This window comes from Tachysurus vachellii, chromosome 13, assembly GCF_030014155.1.
Source record: "Tachysurus vachellii isolate PV-2020 chromosome 13, HZAU_Pvac_v1, whole genome shotgun sequence".
NCBI classification, from domain to species: domain Eukaryota; kingdom Metazoa; phylum Chordata; class Actinopteri; order Siluriformes; family Bagridae; genus Tachysurus; species Tachysurus vachellii.
Genome location: NC_083472.1, coordinates 18473712 through 18494967, shown reverse-complemented (window position 1 = coordinate 18494967; position 21256 = coordinate 18473712). Strand labels below are relative to the sequence as shown.

Genomic DNA, 21256 nt, shown 5'->3' with positions numbered 1-21256 from the left:
TAGATATATTTAAATATGTTTGTTTAATTGCATTAATATATAATAAACCTACGTATGCAATAATGAATAAGAAATAAATAAATTGCAGTCACCAGAGTCCAAAGTAGATATAAGACTTCTTTATATTGTGCTTCCTATGCAGAGAGAGAGAGAGAGAGAGAGAGAGAGAGAGAGAGAGAGAGAGATTAATATCCTGGAGGAGAGACTTTTACTTTGTAATGACGCCAGTTTCCGTTGCCGTATTCACGCTTCCGAGGACATTGAATTATGAAAAGACGATTAATACAGAAAGAAATGTGAACGAAATACCGGTGTTGTGTTAACTCTTCTAAAATCATGACTCTGTTATTGGGCTGTCTGTTCTTGAAGGTAAGAACGTGGTGAAATTACTACAAAAATAACTCCTGTTGTTTAATGTTTCTTTCTCCTTTTGTAGTCTCTCTTCTGATCAGAATAAGAATCAGAATCAGGTTTGTTGGACAACTGTATCGACACACACACGGGATTCCAGCTGTTTGTGACTCTCAAAAATACAGACATCAATAACACTGTACTATACAAGACAATACAGACATCAATAACACTATACTATACAAGACAATACAGACATCAATAACACTATACTATACAAGACAATACAGACATCAATAACACTATACTATACAAGACAATACAGACATCAATAGCACTATACTATACAAGACAATACAGACATCAATAACACTATACTATACAGACATCAATAACACTATACTATACAAGACAATACAGACATCAATAACACTATACTATACAAGACAATACAGACATCAATAACACTATACTATACAAGACAATACAGACATCAATAACACTATACTATACAAGACAATACAGACATCAATAACACTATACTATACAAGACAATACAGACATCAATAACACTATACTATACAAGACAATACAGACATCAATAACACTATACTATACAAGACAATACAGACATCAATAACACTATACTATACAAGACAATACAGACATCAATAACACTATACTATACAAGACAATACAGACATCAATAACACTATACTATACAAGACGAGACAATTCTATACAATACAGACTATACAATACAAGTCAGTGTTATTTACATAAAGTGTGAGAGTGCATGGTAGTGCAAATAATTATGCCTTTTGTTAGATGAATACTTCTCTATAGCTCTATTCTGATGTTTGTTATTTGAATACTTCTCTATAGCTTGAATATTTCTCTATAGCTCTATTCTGATGTGTGTGTTACATGAATACTTCTGTATAGCTTATAATTTTCTGTAAATGCTGTAGTCCATATATCAGATCACTGTATTAATCAACTGTAAATCAGTTTATTGTCTTCATGATAAAAGAGCAGTTTTACAGTTGTTTGCTATGAGAAACAATTAAAACCTTACGTCTGACCATATATTGTTGTCTTTTAGACTTGAGGTGTATGATTTTCTTCCTCCCTTCCTTCTTTCCATTCTTTCCTTCTTTCCATTCTTTCCTTCTTTCCCGCCTTCCCTTCCTTCCTTTCTTCCCTTCCTTCCTTCCTCCCTCCCTAACTACCTACCTACCTTCCTACCTTCCTACTTACCTTCCTTCCTCCTTCACTCACTCCGTCCCTCCCTCCCTTGCCAACATCACTGCTGTTAAACTTCAAATAAGAATGATCCATTTGCTTATCTCAGCATCCTTTTTACTCCAAACACAGAAAACAGTGACTTCTGCTGTTCAATCTCATCTAGTTTGAATTACCACTTATAAACACTGTTCTGGTGTAGTTAGTTTATGGTTGGTAACGATGATTAATACAACTTTTCTAAACTTTTCCATTTTTTTCTAGTGGTAAAAGGGATAAAGTTTGACAAGACAAGACTGTAAAATATGACAAATACCATGTAGTGTTCATGAGTTACGTGTAAAAGATCTCTGAGGAAGTCACTCCTAAATCCTGAATCTATACCTGGTACTGTTTAAGGAATAGTAGTTAAATACTTGCAATGTTTATTATTCAGTCATCTTTTAAATCAACATTTTTCACACGTCTTTGTATTTCTGATTACAGTACATTCATGTTGTGAAAGAAATACTGTAATTATCAAATAAAAAATTTATTTATATATTATTTCTCATGTGCTTAGTACTAGAAGGTTACTGGGAATATTTGAAAGAGCTGTATTGAGTTCAAATCTTGCATTACACTCTTTCTAGATGAAGGTTAATTGACTATAGCAGTTTATGTCATGTCAGCTGTAATAATCAGCTTCATCATGACCTCCTTTTTGTATTATCTGTTGCAGGTTTTGGGCACTTGCTGAGGGCTCTGCAGAATAAGCTGCTTCTGCGACTCTCTGCATTTGTGATTTGATTGGCATGGTTAGTTAAACTTTGACTTGAGCTTGGTTAATACAAAAGATTGCCTGCTCAAACTTGTATTCCACTAGTCTGAAAGTTATTGCAGGTTATGTTTCACTGTCCCTGCCATTATTTAAATAATATCCTTCCAGGTTCCTGTGTGAAAGAGTTTACAGCCTTCACATGATGGATCAAGAAAAGCGGGATACGTTGTCCAAGCTTGTGGAGGAGTTGACTACCTCTGGAGAACCTCAGCTGAATCAAGCAAAAATGAAGGAAGTGAAGAAGATTTGCAAGTATGAAGGTTTTTACTAACTGACCTGTATGTAGTCCAATACTGTACATTTTATTGAACACATCAATTTTTCATCTAAAATTTATCTGATGTCTTCTGTATATGTGACGCCATTTAATAAATGCTGACCTTAATTATCCTTCCTCTATACAGGCTTTCTAATGACTACGTTGATCACTTGTATCACCTCGTCATGACCCAGCTAAATCAGGACCATGCTGAAGTTCGCTTTTCTGCCTTCCAATTGGCTACAGAGCTTTTCGATCGTTCTCATCACTTCAGAACTCTCTTGGTAACAAACCTACAGGAATTTCTAGAGCTAACGGTAGAGACAGATGTTGAGCAGCCGTTGCCTCCCCCTAAAGAAGTGGCCAGAAAGCTGAAGACCCAAGCCATACAGACTGTACAGGTCTGGCAGGCCACATATGGGGAAGCCTACAAGAAGCTGGCTTTGGGTTATCACTTTCTGAAGCAAGTTAAAAAAGTAAATTATTCCCGATACTTAAATATAAATGACTTATCTATAATACCGTATGAAGTGCTATTACCACTTTTTATTACCCCCTCATTTTCTGTAGGTAGACTTTCAGGATGTTGAAGCAAGAACACTGGCTGAACGAAGGAGACAGGAGGAGAAACAGCAGCGACTGGAGAGGATTTATAAAGGAAAGCTTGAAAAGGCCAAGCAGGAGATGGAAGGTCGAACCAGTTTTTACTGTTTTCTCGTTCTAGCTGTTCTTCAAGCTGAAATGAGATAAACTTCAGTCTATTCATGCTGTTTGTATTTTTGTGGCTGTTTTAACATTTTTAACACTTTTTTGTAAATTATTTTTCTCCTTAGAAATGGCTAATGAGATTGAGGAATCTTTGACTGAGATGAACAACTGCATGACCTTGATCTTGCCAGACAGTCTCAATTTTTTTAGCTCAGAGCTGACAGCAGTCAGAGAGAAGACCACTGAAGATAGCAGTGAGCGTCATCAGGACACAGAAGTCTGTGATGAAAAGCCATGCTGCAGCAAAGACCTTAACAAAGGGGGTGGAAGGATAGCAGGGGCAACTAATGCTGAAGATGAAATAGAAGACTCTAGTGGAGAGGGCGACATAGAGGAGGGTGTGGATAAAGACATGTTTATCCGCAGCTCTGGACTGATGTCCCACACCTATCGTCTTGATCTGAATCTGTCCTCAGGTAAATCAAACTATTTAAATCAAATAAATCAGTTATTTCACAGATGCTGTCAAGTCTAAATAGCCTATGTGTTTTAATTATGCACAGAAATATAACAGGTAGTTTCTGAAACCCAGTCGATTCAAATTAAAGGCATAAGAAAAAATAAATTTGGAAAAAAGTAATTCCGTTTGGAATGGTGCTGTGTAAAGGGAGAAAGGGAAATCAGATCTGTTTTACATGACATCTTTTTTTAATGCTGCTCAACACTTTATCAAATCCAACACTAAGTGACCAGCTGCAAGTGTGCCATGTAGTCCCTCGTGTACCATCATCTGCTTTCCTCTGACACTTGGACCCTGTTGTCATGTATAAGAAATGGTCTTGTTAAGAACAAATCCTTCTTCACAGATCTGAGTGTGAAAGAGACCGAGGAGAACGAGGCAGTAGTGAACACTATGAGAGATCTGCACAGACTCATCAGTAGTAAATATCTCCCTGCCACACAGTCCTGGATTCAGGTGAGTCTCCACAGTCTGCAGTTCTATTCATATTCTATAACCTAGAATCAAATAAAAACAGAATAGCCAGAATAACAGGCATACATCTCATTTTTTATGATAAATTTGCGTGGAAACAATTTCTGTGGTTCTGCACAGTTTATTCAGCATCCCTTTATGTCATCCTTCAATGAAGCACAATAGGAGCACTGCAGAGCAGGTATTAATTGAATGATGGAGTATTCACAGTGCAGCAGTGACATTAAAACGGTAGAAGCATGACGTGTGGGTTGAGCTGCTGTGAAGTCGGGAACAGTCCACAGATGGTGCGGTGGTCAGAAACGGATGCTGAGGAATAGATAGAGTATGACTAAACAGATGCATGTAAATATAATGTGTAGTTTCCTACTGTACACCTGTTGAGAGAACAGTCCACTGCTCAAATTATACTGAGTCTGAATTAACCCTTTAATCCTGCTTTTCCACTGGCAATTTAGAGAGAGTTTGGCAAACAAAACACTTTAATAGAAAGAAATGGGCTGCAAAATACATGTATATGGTAGGTTTACAGGATAAAAGGGCAACTATGTGTATTCAACTATAGACTAGTTCACATATTTTGTTGATTTTTTGACGGTAAAGTATTTTCAACTGTAAATTAAGAGCCAGTGGCGAGGCAGTCATTTATGTAGTGTCTAAAGGATACTGTACTATATATATATCCTTGTTATTATATGTCCTTGAGACACACTTGACCTCTGGAAATGCCCTGAGTTTGAGTGGTCCAGTTGCACTGTTAGGTAGCTATCACAAAACATATGGCCTCAGTACATCACCCCTCCTTCGTTTAAGTTACACAGTAAGCATTGTATTTGAAGTTACATTTGAAAAAAGAAAAGAAATAGACAAATAGTTTTTATGGCCTGTGCAAATGCTTAAAGTTGTAAAGTCTCTAAACATAATTAATATGCAAGGCCTTAACTGAACCTGTGGGACTTTGGGACTGTTAATCAGGTAGAATCATTTGAAATAACAATTACAGAACATTATAACGTCTCAGACACTTCAACTCTTGTGCTAATGATGAACATCAGCTGATTGAGGATTGGAAAATGAATCTAATGAATTTTTGATAAGCAGTTTACAATTTCCACTCTCAGAAGTGTCATTTAGAAGTGGCAGTTAAGACGGACCTCGAAGTCAAGGCAAAACACAGATAATATCTAGATACCAAGAGGCAGGAACAAGTGCTATGCAAAAGATGTTCAAACAAAGGAAAGGGAATGTATCAATAGAATTTAGAATCTAAAGATCTACCAAGAATAGAAATAACTCCTAGCTGCCTATGAATTATCTGCAATGCGATAATTGCCAATTAAGTAATCAACTAATTAATTAATTCGGTTATTTTTAATTTCTAAAGTTTGAATATAAATGAACTCTGCATAATCATATGCATTTTTTTATAAAATAAAAGCTTGCTGCAGACTTGGGAGGGTGCACAAAACGTTGCAAATTGTATTTCATTGTTTTCCTCTTTGAAAGAGTACACACACTAAATCTTTATATAATTTGAATTGGGGTTGATCTCCAGGTTTTTACAAAAGTTGGTGTGGATGAGCAGCTGATGAGACGCGCCACTGACCTCAAAAAGTCTCTTGAGAAGGTTTTGAGGAAACATGATGAGCTTCATATAGACTACAAAGCAAGGCACAGAAGAGTGGTGAGTCATGTTACAGTTTTTTCTTTCAGTATGCAAACTGATAGTACACTCTTGCACGAAGAAAAGACAAGCAACCTAAATCTGTTCAATAGAAATTTTTGATTCTTTGCTTTCAATGACTTTGCCAGGGGAGGGCGCCATTTAACTACACATGAACTATGCAGAGGATTTATGCAGGAATAGAATTCTACAGTAATTCTAGTGTAAAGACATTCACACAGAAAAGGAATGTGAATTTTACTATTCCTCAGATCACATAACATTTTAGGTCTTTTCTGATAATGAAGTTTTGGGAAATGTATATGCTGAATGTATCACATTTCAGTAGTCGCATTCAAGGACATTTAAAATACAATTCTGAGAACACAGTTATATCTTGAAAATAATGGCAAAACTCCAGATCCACTAAAATGACACAGCAATGAACAAATTGAACATTTGCAAGTGTGCTGAGTATATTGCTGAAGCACCATGCATAAGACCTGAGATTAGCTCAGCGGCTGTTAACGGAGAGCGACGCGCTCCAGGGCCATATGGGACACACCTAGAAGCTAGGAGACACATCATTATGACACATGATATCTGCCTTTAAGTGAGCAAAAAGGAGCAAGCTAGCGAGAGTGAACGCAGGCAAGTGACAGTGACAAAGGGCCTTACTGCACCCTGTAACGGTTTATCACTGTCAGCAGACATTTCCAATGCAAGAAGCCAAAGCTTTGTGATAAAGCAACAACTTAAAGTCCTTTATCATAATTAGTTTTTCTTTTTATCCTTAAAAGCATTCCATTACTATAATCCCTTCATTGTGGCCGACATGGGACAGAAATTTTTTTTCGACCTTGGTAAACTGCTGAAATCAATAAAAATTAAACTAAATGAGTCCTTTGTTGTTGTTTTTTTAATGCTGATTTGTGTGATTAGTAACATAGCAAATGTCAGTGATTATTTCAATTTACAGTAATCAGGGCTTTATGCTGAGGATTTGAAATAGGTATTCTGTAGACGGTAACAAAAATGTAAATAAATGTAATTATTTCATAGATTATGTAGCATTCATTTGTCATTGAATTGTCAGTCTTACATTGTGCATCAGATAAATGTGGCGATTGACATTTCAGGCAGGGATGTTCTGCACTGCTGTGCTGTGATCGCACACCCTCCATTTAATTATTAGTCACAGGGGTTTTGTGTTAAGCACCCTGAATTTGTAGAGCAGCCACCCTTTCAACTTCCAAAAAGAGGTGCACATTTACCATCCGGCCAGGGGGAATACTGCATTGTTTACACCGATAAGGCATCTTATCAGGATGGTGTGGAAGAGCAATAATTGATGGGTCTCAGTGCGTTTTTTTCCCCATTGGCAAACGTACAATAAACATTGTGTATCTAGGTTTCTTTCTTCATTCCAAACCTATCAGGGATTCTTTACAATGTGTTTTGCAGTACTGGAACAAGGGTAATAGCTTATTAAATTGGATGTAAGCAAAGGGCTTGGCTATAAAGTACACATGATTACATTTTGGATCCAGGCTGGTTTATACTACAAAACTCTGCTTGAGAATAAAAAAAATAAGCAAACAGCAAACATTTCTTTACATTTGTATTTCATTTCTTAGTGTACTGTCTAAAGGGCCTTTAATAATTTGATGACAGTAAATACCCTTGTTGTAGTTCATTTCCTTGTCAAATGCATAGCCTGCCTGAATTTAACCCCGGGGAAAACTGTTAGGGTTTTCGGGGCTTTGAGGTCTCATTTACTGCAATCCCCATGTGGCAGGAGGCTCTGAGAGGGCCCATTAAATTGTAGTAAATTAAGAGACCTTCATCCATCAACTACTGTTTATCTACATCACACACATTTTCAGCAGCAATCACAACAGCGTCACTTTTGCTTACCTTTAATCACTGTTTAACCTTCACTTGACAGTTAAAAGCAGCAGATTGTCCTTTTATAACCATAATCCAAGAATTTTCATTTCAAAAGCATGTGCATTTGAAAACATTAATGTAATTTAATATAAGGAACCATACATTTTCATACAATTGTGTATCATTTTTCTTCTCTCTTTGTATTCCTGAGGTTTTGCACCAACCTTATTTCGATTAAAGGCAGACAATCCCCAACTGCAAGTACATGTATCTCAAAATGGGCTTCTGCACTTTGCTAGTATAATGTATGCAAAGTTGTGTGCTCTTAAAGTGAGTGCTGTCTCAAAGAGCCGCTTTGTGGAAAAGGAACGTTAAGTTATTTCGAGACAATGGTGGGCGACTTCACAAGGTTCTCTGTTTTGGGCTGGCCCGGTGCGCTTTTGTGAGTCCCTGAGCATTTCATTCCATTCAATAGCCGGCGAGTCTGCCCGTCCATACACCTGAGTTATTGGTTTGCTGTAATAATTTGCAAGACCTTCCCGGTAAGAGAGGAAATTAGCATATAAATAGCAGATGCACAGAGGACCATCACAGCTGAGTACATTTAATTTTTGGTTTATAAGATTGAATGGGTTTTTAAATGCAGAGCTATCAAACTTGGCCAAAGACAAATGAAGTCGAGAGTTCAGTTGTCCGAGGCTGCCTCCTTGGATCTTTTTCTAAAAGGATAACAGACTTGCTTAAAGGAGTGCGCATAGCTGCCACTTCCCTGGACCCATAGTAATTGAGATTGCTTACAGGGTTAATTAGACCATACAAAATATATTGGAGAGCACAGATAGTGCTTTGGCCCTGTTGGAATGTGCTTTTCCTCATAAGTGGTGGATATTTAACCGGAACCTCATTATCTGCTCTTCTTCCTGCCAAGGAGATGGAGGTTGACACATCCACCGCACAATCAATAGAGTTCAGTGCAAATGCCTTTAAACGGTCTATTTACAGCACCTGTACTGTTTAATATTCACTTTTATTCTAATGTGGTCATTCAGTTAACGCCTGGGAGGCTCTGAATTGCTTTGAGATAACATCTCACTTTTCCATTAAACATTTATTTAATTGATTTCTTAAAACGCTTAAAAAAAAGCTTTCAAGGACATTTCGTAAACTTTTTATAAGTCATCTTTTTATGTGAAGCTGAACTGCAGCCTATTACTTAAGTTCTTAAAGTATAGCACTATAACGAGAAGTCGGTACGATTAGTCTGTGATGAGTGATAAGGAAATATGAAATTGTTGTACTCTTAACCTATGAAATGCTGTTTTTTTTTTGTTTTGTTTTTTTAAATGAGAGAAAACGTTTTATAATGTTTTTTAAACCGTAACATTTAATAAAATTGGTGAAATACGGTGAAAATGAAGCAACAAAATCTGTATGTCTCTGCATACAGTATTATATGCAGTTTTATATTGGGTTTTTGTTTGCTATGTTTTTTTTGTTTTGTCTTACATTAAATTGCACATCAATATAGTTTTATAGTTTACAATCTTTAAAACAGAGTTACATTATAAGAAAAGGTTTTGTAAGTGTGAGCACACTTTTTAGCACTGAGACATTTTTTATCCAGGAACCTGACGGTGAAAAAAAAGGGAAGAGAAAGGGAAAGAAGTGTTTATTCTATAAAAGTTATAGAGGCAGCCAAACGAATCGCCTGTTTTAAATGCAAAAGGGACACTAAAAGGTGGACTCCATATGTTAGCCAGGTCTTTGTCAGCAAAAAGCCACCATATAGAGAGCGATTCTCTGCAGCACTCGGTCCGCTGTGGAAGACTTACAGTGCTGCCATCATGAGCTGGCAGTGTAGATGTTATCATGGCAAAATTAAAGTGAATTAAAAATAAAATAATGTTAGCTGGCTAAGAATTTCAACTGTGCTGGTAATCTTGTTCCACAACTTTTTAATCCATCAAGACTTAAAAAAAAAAAAGGCGCTTTGGATTAAAGAAGCACACACTTATAAACAAAACTGTAATCTCCTTCTCTGCGATGGCTGGCTGGAAGGAAATCAAAAACACTACTACAGGTTGAAATAATGCTTTAAGACTTTTAGGCTTTTTTTCTTTTAGTTCCAATTTAGGATGGATCTTTACTTTTAGTAGTAGTTTTGTTATGCAAGATTAGAATTGTAGTGTTGGTGGATGAACAGAGAATGTTCCTGATTTCTGCAGAGCCACTAACATTTGTGTTCAATACAGTGTAATGGTTATTTATGGGTTTTTTTTTCCATTTCACAAAATTGGAAACAAAATTAAAAGTAACGTGTGTGTGTGTAGTGTAATAAAAAGTGCAGTCCGACATTTTTCCACACTTTATTTTTTTTTATTTACCCAATGAAGTAATTAATTAAAAAAATGATTTAAAAAAACATTTTGTTCAAATCAATTCTAATAAATATGTATTTAAATTATTTTTAAACTTACTTTACTTACTCTATAATGTCCTTTTTAGGGTCCATTTTTCACATACTTAGCCCCATTAGACTAATTAAACTTTTCAAGTTTTATGACAAAGTCAGGAATCAGCAAGCTCTGCTGTTCTCTGGCCCTCCGGCACACAGATATTCTTCAGTTTATGACTTGCTTTTTAGTTCACATTATTTACCGTTTCATTACTGTGCATAACATTAAACAGAAGTACTGACTAAGTATAGCTGGGTGTTCAGGTAAAGATGTGTTTTCTTGCACAGCTCCAGTAAAAGCTCAGCTTTCTGTGCTTTCTCACTCACCCAGTGCCACCACCACAAGTAACTGAGACCTCATTCAAAGACAGTTTATACCTTAATCTGCAATTGTCAACACCGGCTGCCTGCAGTAATGAAAAACAAAATAAAAAAAGAAAGTAGAGAAATAAAAAGGAATAGGCAAAGCGCACTTTGATCACCCTTTAGTGCCTGATATGGAGGTAATCATGGAGGCAATTAAGCAGAATAAATGGGGAAAAACGTGCTTGGGAAGCGCATCTCATTCAATGCCCTCAAAAGGGAAGGGCACGCACATTATGTATACTGTTTTATGAAAACGACCCCCATATTTAAAAACTGGCATTCTGTTATGCATTGTAGCACAGGGAACGGTTAAGCACCTTTTGAGTAAATTAAAAGGCATAAATTCTGTTTAGCGCCGACGCAGTGCCTCCCCGAGCTCACGGGAAAGGAAGGGGGATAAGAGAGCCTTGGGTTGCTTTTCACCTTTCATAAATTCCAACCCAGGGATTTTCTATAGCTAAAAAAATAATAATTTGCAGGTTGGCAGCTCATTGTTATTCTGCATAGATTGATGGCAGTCATTTATCCAGCTTGGGAAGTTAAGCGCTCCTGTCATTCCTGAAGAGCATAATTGGGAGGTTCCACAGGTCAGCTGTGGTGACAGTTTTCTCTTTTGATTAGTGTTTGAGTGATAAAACTTGCAGGCTTTGTGATGGATGAGCACGTACAGGCTCCAGGCAGAAGAGGTAAAGACACAGAAGCTCAGCTGATACTTAAAAGCAACAGGAATCCAACATTTGTCTCAGCTAGTCAAATGAATTACAGTCACTGGATACAGTTAGTTCCACAATTACTGGCACCCTTTATGAAAATGAGCAAAAATGACTAAAGCATGCAATCAGTAATATTTTTACTATAAGCCAGTAAACTACACATAAAGTTTACTTGCAGAGGGGGAAAGGAGTAAGACAGTTTCTTTTTTAATTAAATACAGCTCCAAGGCAGCAGTTCACATAACATTTTAACTAGACATTTGCATTAACTCAAGAAATCTACACAGATAAAGAAATCATAATATTAAAATCCAGAAAACATTACATTTAATAAAGTGGAATGACAGAAAATCGAATTGGAGGCGCTATAGAAAGCAGTACGCCAAGGCAAAGCAGCAGCTGCCTGCACTAATACTGTAGTTCAACCTCCTACTTGTGTAAATTTGAATCAGTTGGTTAGTGCATGTTGATCATTTAGAAAAAGGCTTACCCACCTCTGAATACAAGGAACTCATGATGGGTGAGTTCAAAAAGCTCTCCCAAGACCTCTGTTTTGTTGTGCTACATAACAACGTCACTGGTTACAGACAAATTTATCAAATTCTAAATGTTCCTGTAAGCACCATTGCAGCCATTATCTGCAAATGGAAGGAACATCACTGCTCCATCAGTCCACTATCAACCACACAGCAGTTTCTCACAAGATTTCTGATCAGGAAGTCAGAAGATTAGTCAGAACAGTAGCCCAAGAAGCACCAAGCACCATTCAAAGAGTTCAAGAAAGACTTTGAGGCAGCGGGTAAAGTTGTCACGGAAAACAGTGACAACTGTTGGCCTCCATGCAGGCTCACCTCGGAAAGCTTCATTCTCCCAGTAATTCAACATTTCCAAATCTCAAATGAGCTTCAGCATGCCTTTTCTGCAGTAATGAAGCCTTCTGGTGTGAGGTGCTGTTTTCTGTCATTCCATTTTATTAAATATATTTTTTTTTCTGGATTGCAATATCTAGATTGTTGATATAGATGTATGATTATGTTGTTCAGAGCTCTATCCACAGTTGGCTCTTAACCTCGCAACCAGGTTAAGTCTTATACGTTACCTTTTTTCCCCATGTGGTGATGAAATATAAAAAGATTGAATTTGTGTATGACCTTTGAAAGAATTGATAATGGACAATAAATTGAGCTTCTGGTTACTGAGGACAGTTAAACATTTAAATGGGACAGACATTAATTTTTAAGATATTTATTTCAAAATTGACTTCCATATGTTGTTCAAATGTTTTTGTATTGTTTTTGTGAATACTGGACACAATATTGCTGCGTGTTTTTGCTCCTTTTCTCTTTGGTCATGAATCACAGAGGATATCGATAAATAGGCTTAAATTTCACACCAATACAAGCAGTTTCCAAAATGTCAAATGTTCTGCAGAATACATTACTTTTTATTTGCAATATACAACACATTATTTGCTTTTTTGAGTATATGTGACAAATTAACATAAATGGCTTTCATCTCATGCAAGCTGCCCAGGAATAAAGCATCCTTCACAATATGCTTCATGTTCAGATAAGTTTAAGTTTGTGCGGTATTTAATCTGCTTAAATATCAGATATAAACTGATGGCATGGAGAACTGTGACAATTGAGGAGATGTCAACTTCCTAGAAGCTTTAACCCCTTTCTAACAAAGGCTTTACAGCAGTCAGAGCCTTACAACCCGGATCTGCTTCAGAGCAGCTCTTAGATGGCCTTATCGGGTGTCTAGTGTTGGGGTTGAGCTCCTTAAAGTGATTGCATGATTCTAACACAGAGCTCAGACTGAGAGGTGAGAACTCTCATATCACCCAGTGAGCCCTTTTCTTTCTCAGCAGCCTACACAGAGCTGTTATCAGGTACACCTCCACCTGTGCTAGCTAAGATAACCCAATATTACCTACATATCTGTCAATCTCTTTGTTCAATTTCTTTTTTTTTTCACCTTCCTACTCTTGCTGTCTTAACACACAGTTTGGATTTTGAGCACAGATTTGTGTAGCTATTGTCTTCAGCAGCCTGTTCCAGGGTGGTATTTTCTGACTCGTGCTTTCTCGTGATGCAAATTTTACAATTTGCTAATCAGGTATAAATGACATCTGAGCTGTTTATTCCCTCTATTTGAGAGATGGGATAAAATTTGCTCAACATGAGCACTGTATTATGTAACCACAATTAGACTGAACAGCATCAGATAGGCTACCACTAGGGAAAAAAATTGGATGTGGTCAACTGGAAATTCTATTATGTGCTGGAATTAAATTGTAAAGAGGTCTGATGTTACTGCATAGTTTGCTGTTCAAGGTGCAATAAATCTCTGGAATCCCCTGAAGCCTACAGTCAATCCAGTTTGAGTGTTAACAATAGATAGGAGTGTTAAGGTTCTAAGCCATGTATTTAGTGTGAGTTGAGTGAGTACAAACAACTTCAAGTACAAAATGTTGCACTGAAGGAAATTTCTTTATTTGCATAACACAAAATATTTTAATTTTTTATTTCACCTATTGTAATCTGCGTCTCATTCTCCACACCAGTTAAAGGCTGGAGAGGAGGAGGATGATGATGATGATGATGATGATGATTTTGAAGAAGTGCCAGAGAAGGAGGGTTATGAGCCACATATCCCTGAACATCTGCGGGCCGAGTATGGTGAGTTTATTCAGGTGCCAGAGCTTCTGCTTCGAGCAACACACACAAGCATGCACAGGTGGGCACACACATACTCATTAGACATCAATAAGACATCACGCTGCCCCCAAAAGCCCAGTAATTTCTAATAGGATTTCACAGCAGCCTTCAGACCAATTAGGGTGTGGGTGAAGGGTCAGATATGAAAACACCATTTTAGAAAATAATATTCTGAAAAACTTTATTTATTTGTAGATTTAAAATTACAGCATTTAGCAGACACCCTGATCACCCAGATGACCCTGATAAAAATGTTTAGCAGGTTTGCTTTTGAACAAACTTGTCATTTTTTTTTTTTATATTTGGTCAAATCTAAGTTGCTGTTAAAGGTCAAGTTTAGTTATTTTTGGAAATTAAAGCAATAAAAAAAAAGAATTAATGATTTCTTTTCAGGTTTTCTAAATAACTGTGAACTCAGACATTAAGTGGCACATTTACTGCAAGTCGCAGCACCTATAATAAACTCTAAAAAAAAAACAAAAAAAAACAAACAAACAAAAATAAAGAAATTAATTTATTTTCATCTGGTTTAAATCAATTAAATGCGAAAATCACACCAGGCTTCCAGTATAAATCTGTTTTGACAGCTGACAATTTGTACAAGCAAACGACTCCATCTGTGCAAGGACAACCGTATTGACAAGAAGCTGCACACAGAAAGCCAGGGGTCAAGCACATAACCTAAACGCTGAAGACGATATTTGACATAAAGTCTTGTATGACATGAAATTTATGGCGACTTCGGCTAATAGAAAACGCCGTGTGCTATGAAGCTACGTTAAATAACACACTGCATAAAGAAATAAAGAGCTTTTAAAAGCAGTATATTTAATGTAGATCTGATTGTTGTCAATATTTGTTCAGAAGCCTTCATGGTGATTAAATATGATGAGCCCTGCAGCAATCGTGCGTAGCGAGATATAATTCTATTATTTGTTACATAACATGGCCACTGTCTCTCCAGCAGTATTAACTAAAGACTCATTAGGCTGTAATTTCCATGGAGCCAAGCTGCTTTGATTAGTAAAGTATGTAATGATCAGTGTGTCGGCCATGCCAAATTAACAATGCAGTGATGTTAATGAGCTCCCATTAGCTCAGTGTTGTAATTTACAATGTCCACCTGCCTTTACCACACAGGGGGGGCTAAACCTCTGGGAGCATCTGTTCCTGCGCATATAGCCAATGCAGGTTTATTCTGCTCTGAACACATGAATGAATCTCTCTGTTTTCTCTAAACCAGCTTGCAGGAATACGTTAACACAGTGTATTAATGATCAGATTTTGTGTGGGAATAAAGGGATATTTTAGAGCTTTTAAGAAATAAAATTAGGTTGTTTTCCGGTAATTTAAAAACAAACAAAAAAAAGCACGACCAAGAAAATTTTTTTTTATTTGGAAAACATTTCTATCCTTCCTCTCCTCCATTCTCTCTCTGCTCCTTTCACTGCTGATCTTTTATCTATCCCTTTATCCCAGCTTTCCTGTCAGGACGTTATCTCTTTCTCAAATTTACATTTTAATTACAAGGCCTGCTGAACTCAGGAAAATCAATAATGCCACCATTGGCAGCACCACTCTGTGTCTACTGCTGGGCCTCTCTATTTCCTCTTATTGATTTATCTCTTTAACACCTGCAACTTTATTGCTTCAGACAAATAGCAACCATTTTGGTCAATTTAAACAGAAAAAGAACGGATTTAGTTGTATTTCATGAATTGCGTGGGCCAGAGGCTGGCTATGATGCCATAAGTCGTAGAGAGTCAATAAACCAGGATTAACTGTATGCCCCAGAGATCAAGCTCGGAAAAGTGAAAACCTTTGCTAAACGTTTTGTTTTGACCCGCGTCCACAGTGTGTGTTGTACGTGTTAGAATACTTCTGGGCAGTTTTGATTTGTGCATCATACGTACATTCTGCTCCTTAGCCTACACTCATCATTTTAGTAAGCGTGTTCTTGAACATTTTTAGAAGTCTTGTTTATAAATGTGTAATAGTCCGACGGGTCAAGATACAGTCTAGTGCCTCCGATGACGTTTGAAGTGCCGGCTTCATCGTCACCTTTGCATGGTTAATGACCCACAGACAGAGTGGTCAGGTGTTCCTTAATCACACTCTTAAGGGATTTCCTCCACCCTTTAAAGTTCTAATTTCATCACTTTGAAGATTTGTGGAAGTGTGCAGGTTTGGAGTCATTCTTGGATCTCTGTGTCACTTTTAAGCTCAGCTTAAGCACCTGCATGCCCTAGTAGACCCCCTGCCCACCCAGGAGAGACAGTTCAGCAGCGTTCAGTACAACTAACAGTTCAGTATCTGCTTAAGTGTGTTTTAATCTGGTTTAGTGGCAGGTCTTTATGATGTTTTACACAATAACATTTAGTTGGAAATCGCAGAAGCATGTGAGTAATATTTGATGCACATATCAACAGCTCACTGGAGGTTTTCTCATCACAGGTCTTGATTCAATATCTTCTGCATCCACCTCTGTGCCTGAACTAAAGCCGACAAAGCCAGTGGAGAGACCTGCAACTCCACACCTGCCCTCAACTGTCAGCCGGCTTAAGAGCAGGCAATATGAAGAAGAGCAGGATCCTACATGTGCAGCTGCCACACTGCGTGTCCTAAAAGAGAAAGTGACCGCGGCAGTATCTTCAAGGTAATTGAGGCATAATCTATATTATGTTATATCAATACCAGAAATATTCCTAGAAGTGCCCTGTGTAATTTGTTTGTACTACTAAGAATATAAATACGAGTTTTACACACATCAATTACACATTTTTAAAATATGAAATACAATTTATTCATTCATTAATGTGTTTGTCTGTGTGAGAGTAAATGTGTGTTTATATATACACACATAAACGCATATCTTTTGGTTTTTAAGTGTGTCTGGGGCCTCTGCCAAACCTACCACAAGCAGCAGTAAACAGGGGGAGGAGAAGGAGAAAGCTCCTGTCGTTTCATTTGGTATGGATCTCTACTACTGGGGAGAGGAGCAATCTACAGCTGGCAAGATCATCAAGTACAGCGACAACTCATGCACACCTATAACAGAACTTGGAGAATGTTTTTCTTGTTTATTCCTACATTTTCTGTTAATTATGTTTAATTCTTAAGGAAATGACAAAAATTGTCAAAGTGAATTTTAGGTTTCTGTCATGCCTATTGGCCACTAGAGAGCAGTGTTGTCTGTTCAAGCTCATTCAAAACCCTGGGCATTTTTTAGTTTAATAGTATAACCTCAGCACAGGAGCACTTTATGTAAAATTTTGCCAGCAGAGTATTTTGAAAAAATGAGACAATGGACACTGTGTACTGTGTGAGAATTAAATCCTTGTGTCATGCCTGGTTCTCAGGAACACCTCTCAGCACCAATTCTGGGTGCCCCACGAAGTGGAGGAGGAGGTTGTGAACAAAGAGCTGTCTGCACAGATGAAGTCCAGATGCATTACCTTTGCTGGAAGTTTCCAAGCTGTGGAGCACAAGTGCAAAGCCCCGATGCCCAATGGCTCACTGTGTGAGCGGCAGGACAGAGTCAAGGTAGGTATGAGCCATGGCACTCACATACTGTCATAATGTGAATGGTATTTTGCAGTAATTAAAGCAGGATGTGATGAATTGTTTTCAAGTGTCCATTCCATGGGTTAATAATTCCTCGGGATGAGATTGGGAGGCCAGTTAATCCAGAAGATGCAGCTCGTCTGGAAAAGGAAGAATTTAAACGCAGAGAGGAGCAGCCAGGTGGGACGTATTCTTCTAATGCTTTAGGCTTATTTAAAACGTGATTTTTCTGTCAGCTTGGAGATGACAGCTGGCTGTAATTGTTCTTGCCCTGGGCAATATAGCATTGTATGCAAATAGGCATGTAAACATAAGCGTTATTTTTGAAAATGGTGATTGAAAATGATTACTTTAGTGCAAAGAATGCTTTATTGACTCTGAGAGAACTGATGACATTTTTAACTTGATAAAAGCAATTCAGTTTGGAGTAGGCCACTGTTCCCGTGTCTTCAAATCCTTCTGTAACCAGGCCAAATCCTAAACACCTATTAACTCCACTCCTTCCTCATGGCACACATTCAGTAGATAAAAGACAAATCACAGGGCATTGAAGGGGAGGGCCACTCCTGGAAAAGATGAACTGATGAAATCCCAGTAATCATCAATACCCTGATAATAGGATAGGCCGCATCTTGCTCTGCCCCTCTTTCTCCCAGGCAGACACTTTCTCTATTTCTCTTCGGCTGAGTTGGGCGCTAAAAGCCAATTAAGCGGCGGCTCTGTGCTGTCAGTGGAGCGTCGGATGTGCTTTTCTCTGACCGCACTGACTTGTTAACAAACAGGTATCTGAGACAGCTGACTTCTGATGCCCGCTGACCACTGGCTTGTGAAATAGCATCTTTTGTAACTAAGTACATTATCGATCCCCCACCCAAACTCCATCATGCCCACTGCCCATCTACTCACCAGTCGTTACGGTAACCACAGAGAATCCGCCCCCACCACCACCCTTTCTCGTATGGTGCCAATGAGCTTGTGGCGCCAACGGAGGTCCATCAGTTCTCTTACTGACCAACTGCTTCCCTGCTGGGCCATTGATTTCTGCTTTATCACCTTGAAATGGGCACCTTCAGATCCCTGTACACTGTGTTTTTATTCACAATGAAATGGGGTTTTAAAATGTTTATGACAAACATCTGAAACAATTCAATTTGGTCACTGAGCACTTTCAACAAAAACTTGTACAAGACTGAAAATGTAGAAATCTTGCTTTTTTGGTTGTACTTTCTGAGCACTTTCTGTAGAGCAAGTGGTAATAGACATTTTAAGAAGATGTAATGGATCAATTTATTCTGAAGAAGACCAGAGAATGTGGATTATGTGATGACTGAGCATTTGTTTGACTCCTTGTTTCTCCTTGTCTGGTTTATCTGGTGCAGATCAGCAGAAGAAATGACTTGCACTAAAAATCGTATTGGAGTTTGTGAATAAATGAAAATATTCTAGTTAAAATATTTTTCTGACTTTTCCAGGATACTGGTCAAACTGAAGAGGAGATTTGCTTATTGAACTGCTATAAATGCGGACATGCATAATAATAAAATGCCAAATACGTGTTGTAATATTATGAACTTTCTAAAGAAAATTAAATTACAATATGCAATCTCATACAGATATATTTTAGTGTGTGGTTGAATCAGCACTTGGGATGAAATGACTGCAGCTGTTACCTGCCTAATGCTCGTGTGTGTGTGTGTGTGTGTGTGTGTGTGTGTGTGTGTGTGTGTGTGTGTGTGTGTGTGTGTGTGTGTGCGGGGCCCTAGGCTTCTTAACACAGCTGGAGCAGATATGAACTGTTGACAGAGCACTTGGCCCTGCTGCACTTCACTCACCAGCTTAAGTTAATATGAGGCGTCTTCTCTCATCTTCACAAGAACATTTGAGTCTTAGAGTTTATACCACTTTAATATTTATAAATCTAAGCGCAGTCATTAGTTAATATTTTCTGGAGTATAGCTTTAGAGCTTTGTTGATTTGAGTTTTGTCGCTCCTGAGTTGTCTTGTCTACATTATTTGACTACGTAAGTTTATGACGTTAGGATTTGCTCCCTAAAATGAAGTAAGCAAACAAAATTATATTTTGGGTACCACTGCAATCTGAAGTTATTTATTTCTAATAGAATTGCTTTTATTTGGATAATTCTAATGGTTTGGTTTATTTTAGAGAATACTATTAGCACCAGTAATGTACTCTCTTTTCTGATCAGACTGGCGAGATCCAGAGCTCATGAGGGAGATTGAAGCAGCTACAGGCGAGGACCTGGGCTCTTCTAAAACATACGGAAAGGGTAAAAAGGCTGGGAAAGGAAAGGGAAAGAAAAGGAAACATCCCAACCTCACAGACCTGAAGCAATCTGCCAATACTTCTCGCTCAAGGCTAGAAAGGAAGGTTTTTAATAAGTAAGCAACTGTCCAACCTCTCTGGTGTAAAATTATTATATATTGTATAAGATAATTTATGCACCTGATGTAAATCAGTAGAATATATTGTATTATTTATTGTGCTCTGAATAATATGAAGCATATTAAAATAGCTAAATCTGTTTTTGCAGGAGCTCCATGAGACGAATAGCAGCGGTCATGAACAAAATGGACACAAGGAAGCATGAGAAATTTGCAAACCAGTTTAACTATGCATTAAAATAAGATTCAATAAGTTATTCTCCTGTCCTCTAAACTGAGATCTGTTCTTCTGAATGAAGTGTAAAAATAAGCTAATATCCATGGTTTAGTTTCTAAAAATGTGAAATGAAATAATATTTAACATTTCTTTGTATTGTACTGTAATAAAATAATTTATGATTTTGCAGAGCTGTTAAATATTTTACTGTAAAATTTTGGTGGTGATGTGATCCACAAATTTATTGAAGGTAAACCTTTAAAACTACTTTTTTTTTAAATGGCCATGATTTAATTTGGGGTTCTATGATATGATATTTTATGGAAATGTCTAATAAGTTGGAAGGTTTTGCAGTACCTTTTTTATTCAGTGAATTGTGCATTTTTTTAATAAATATTTTTTCATGTCAGTCTGTTTATTTTAAACAATTAAATTTTAAACGACAACAAAGAAGCAAGGATGTCTAAGGATGTTTTAAGGATAGTTTTCTCTTTTTCTATTGTCGGGAGGTCGCTGCAATTTTGGCTTCAGACAAACGTTTTATTCCAATTTTATAAGAAACCTCGACTCAGTTTATTGTGTATATAAACTGCATTCATAATAAAAGTCCAAGTTTCATTGTAGCTTATTAAAGCTACTTGGGCTTCATCCGCGATTTGTATTAAGTAATAAAGTAAATCTGCTTCTTTCAAAAAAGAATTCAAAAAAGGCAATCAAACAAAAAGTCTTAGGTGTCGACCTGCTCCGACAAAGTTCATGCTTTTAATATGAAACACTGAATTCCCACCATGATTTAATCCTGTGTAACAATTACAGCGCTGTATCAGTGTAAATAAATTCGTGAAAATCTTCCAAACTTTGTGTTTTATCTTTAACATTATAAGA

At 37.3% G+C, this 21256-nt stretch overlaps 1 protein-coding gene across 1 annotated transcript; it reads left to right on the top strand.

Moving 5' to 3' along the window:
* The first annotated feature begins 233 nt into the window (after window positions 1-233).
* Window positions 234-21227, top strand: uvssa (UV-stimulated scaffold protein A). The gene is made up of 15 exons (XM_060885520.1): window positions 234-369; window positions 2318-2393; window positions 2525-2668; window positions 2821-3151; window positions 3246-3366; window positions 3509-3859; window positions 4250-4359; window positions 5933-6061; window positions 14034-14148; window positions 16642-16843; window positions 17075-17212; window positions 17547-17730; window positions 17820-17931; window positions 19959-20151; window positions 20304-21227. Exons 3-15 carry the CDS (start codon window positions 2556-2558, stop codon window positions 20395-20397), a joined length of 2193 nt encoding a protein of 730 aa, XP_060741503.1. The 5' UTR covers window positions 234-369; window positions 2318-2393; window positions 2525-2555; the 3' UTR covers window positions 20398-21227.
* The last annotated feature ends 29 nt before the right edge of the window (window positions 21228-21256 follow it).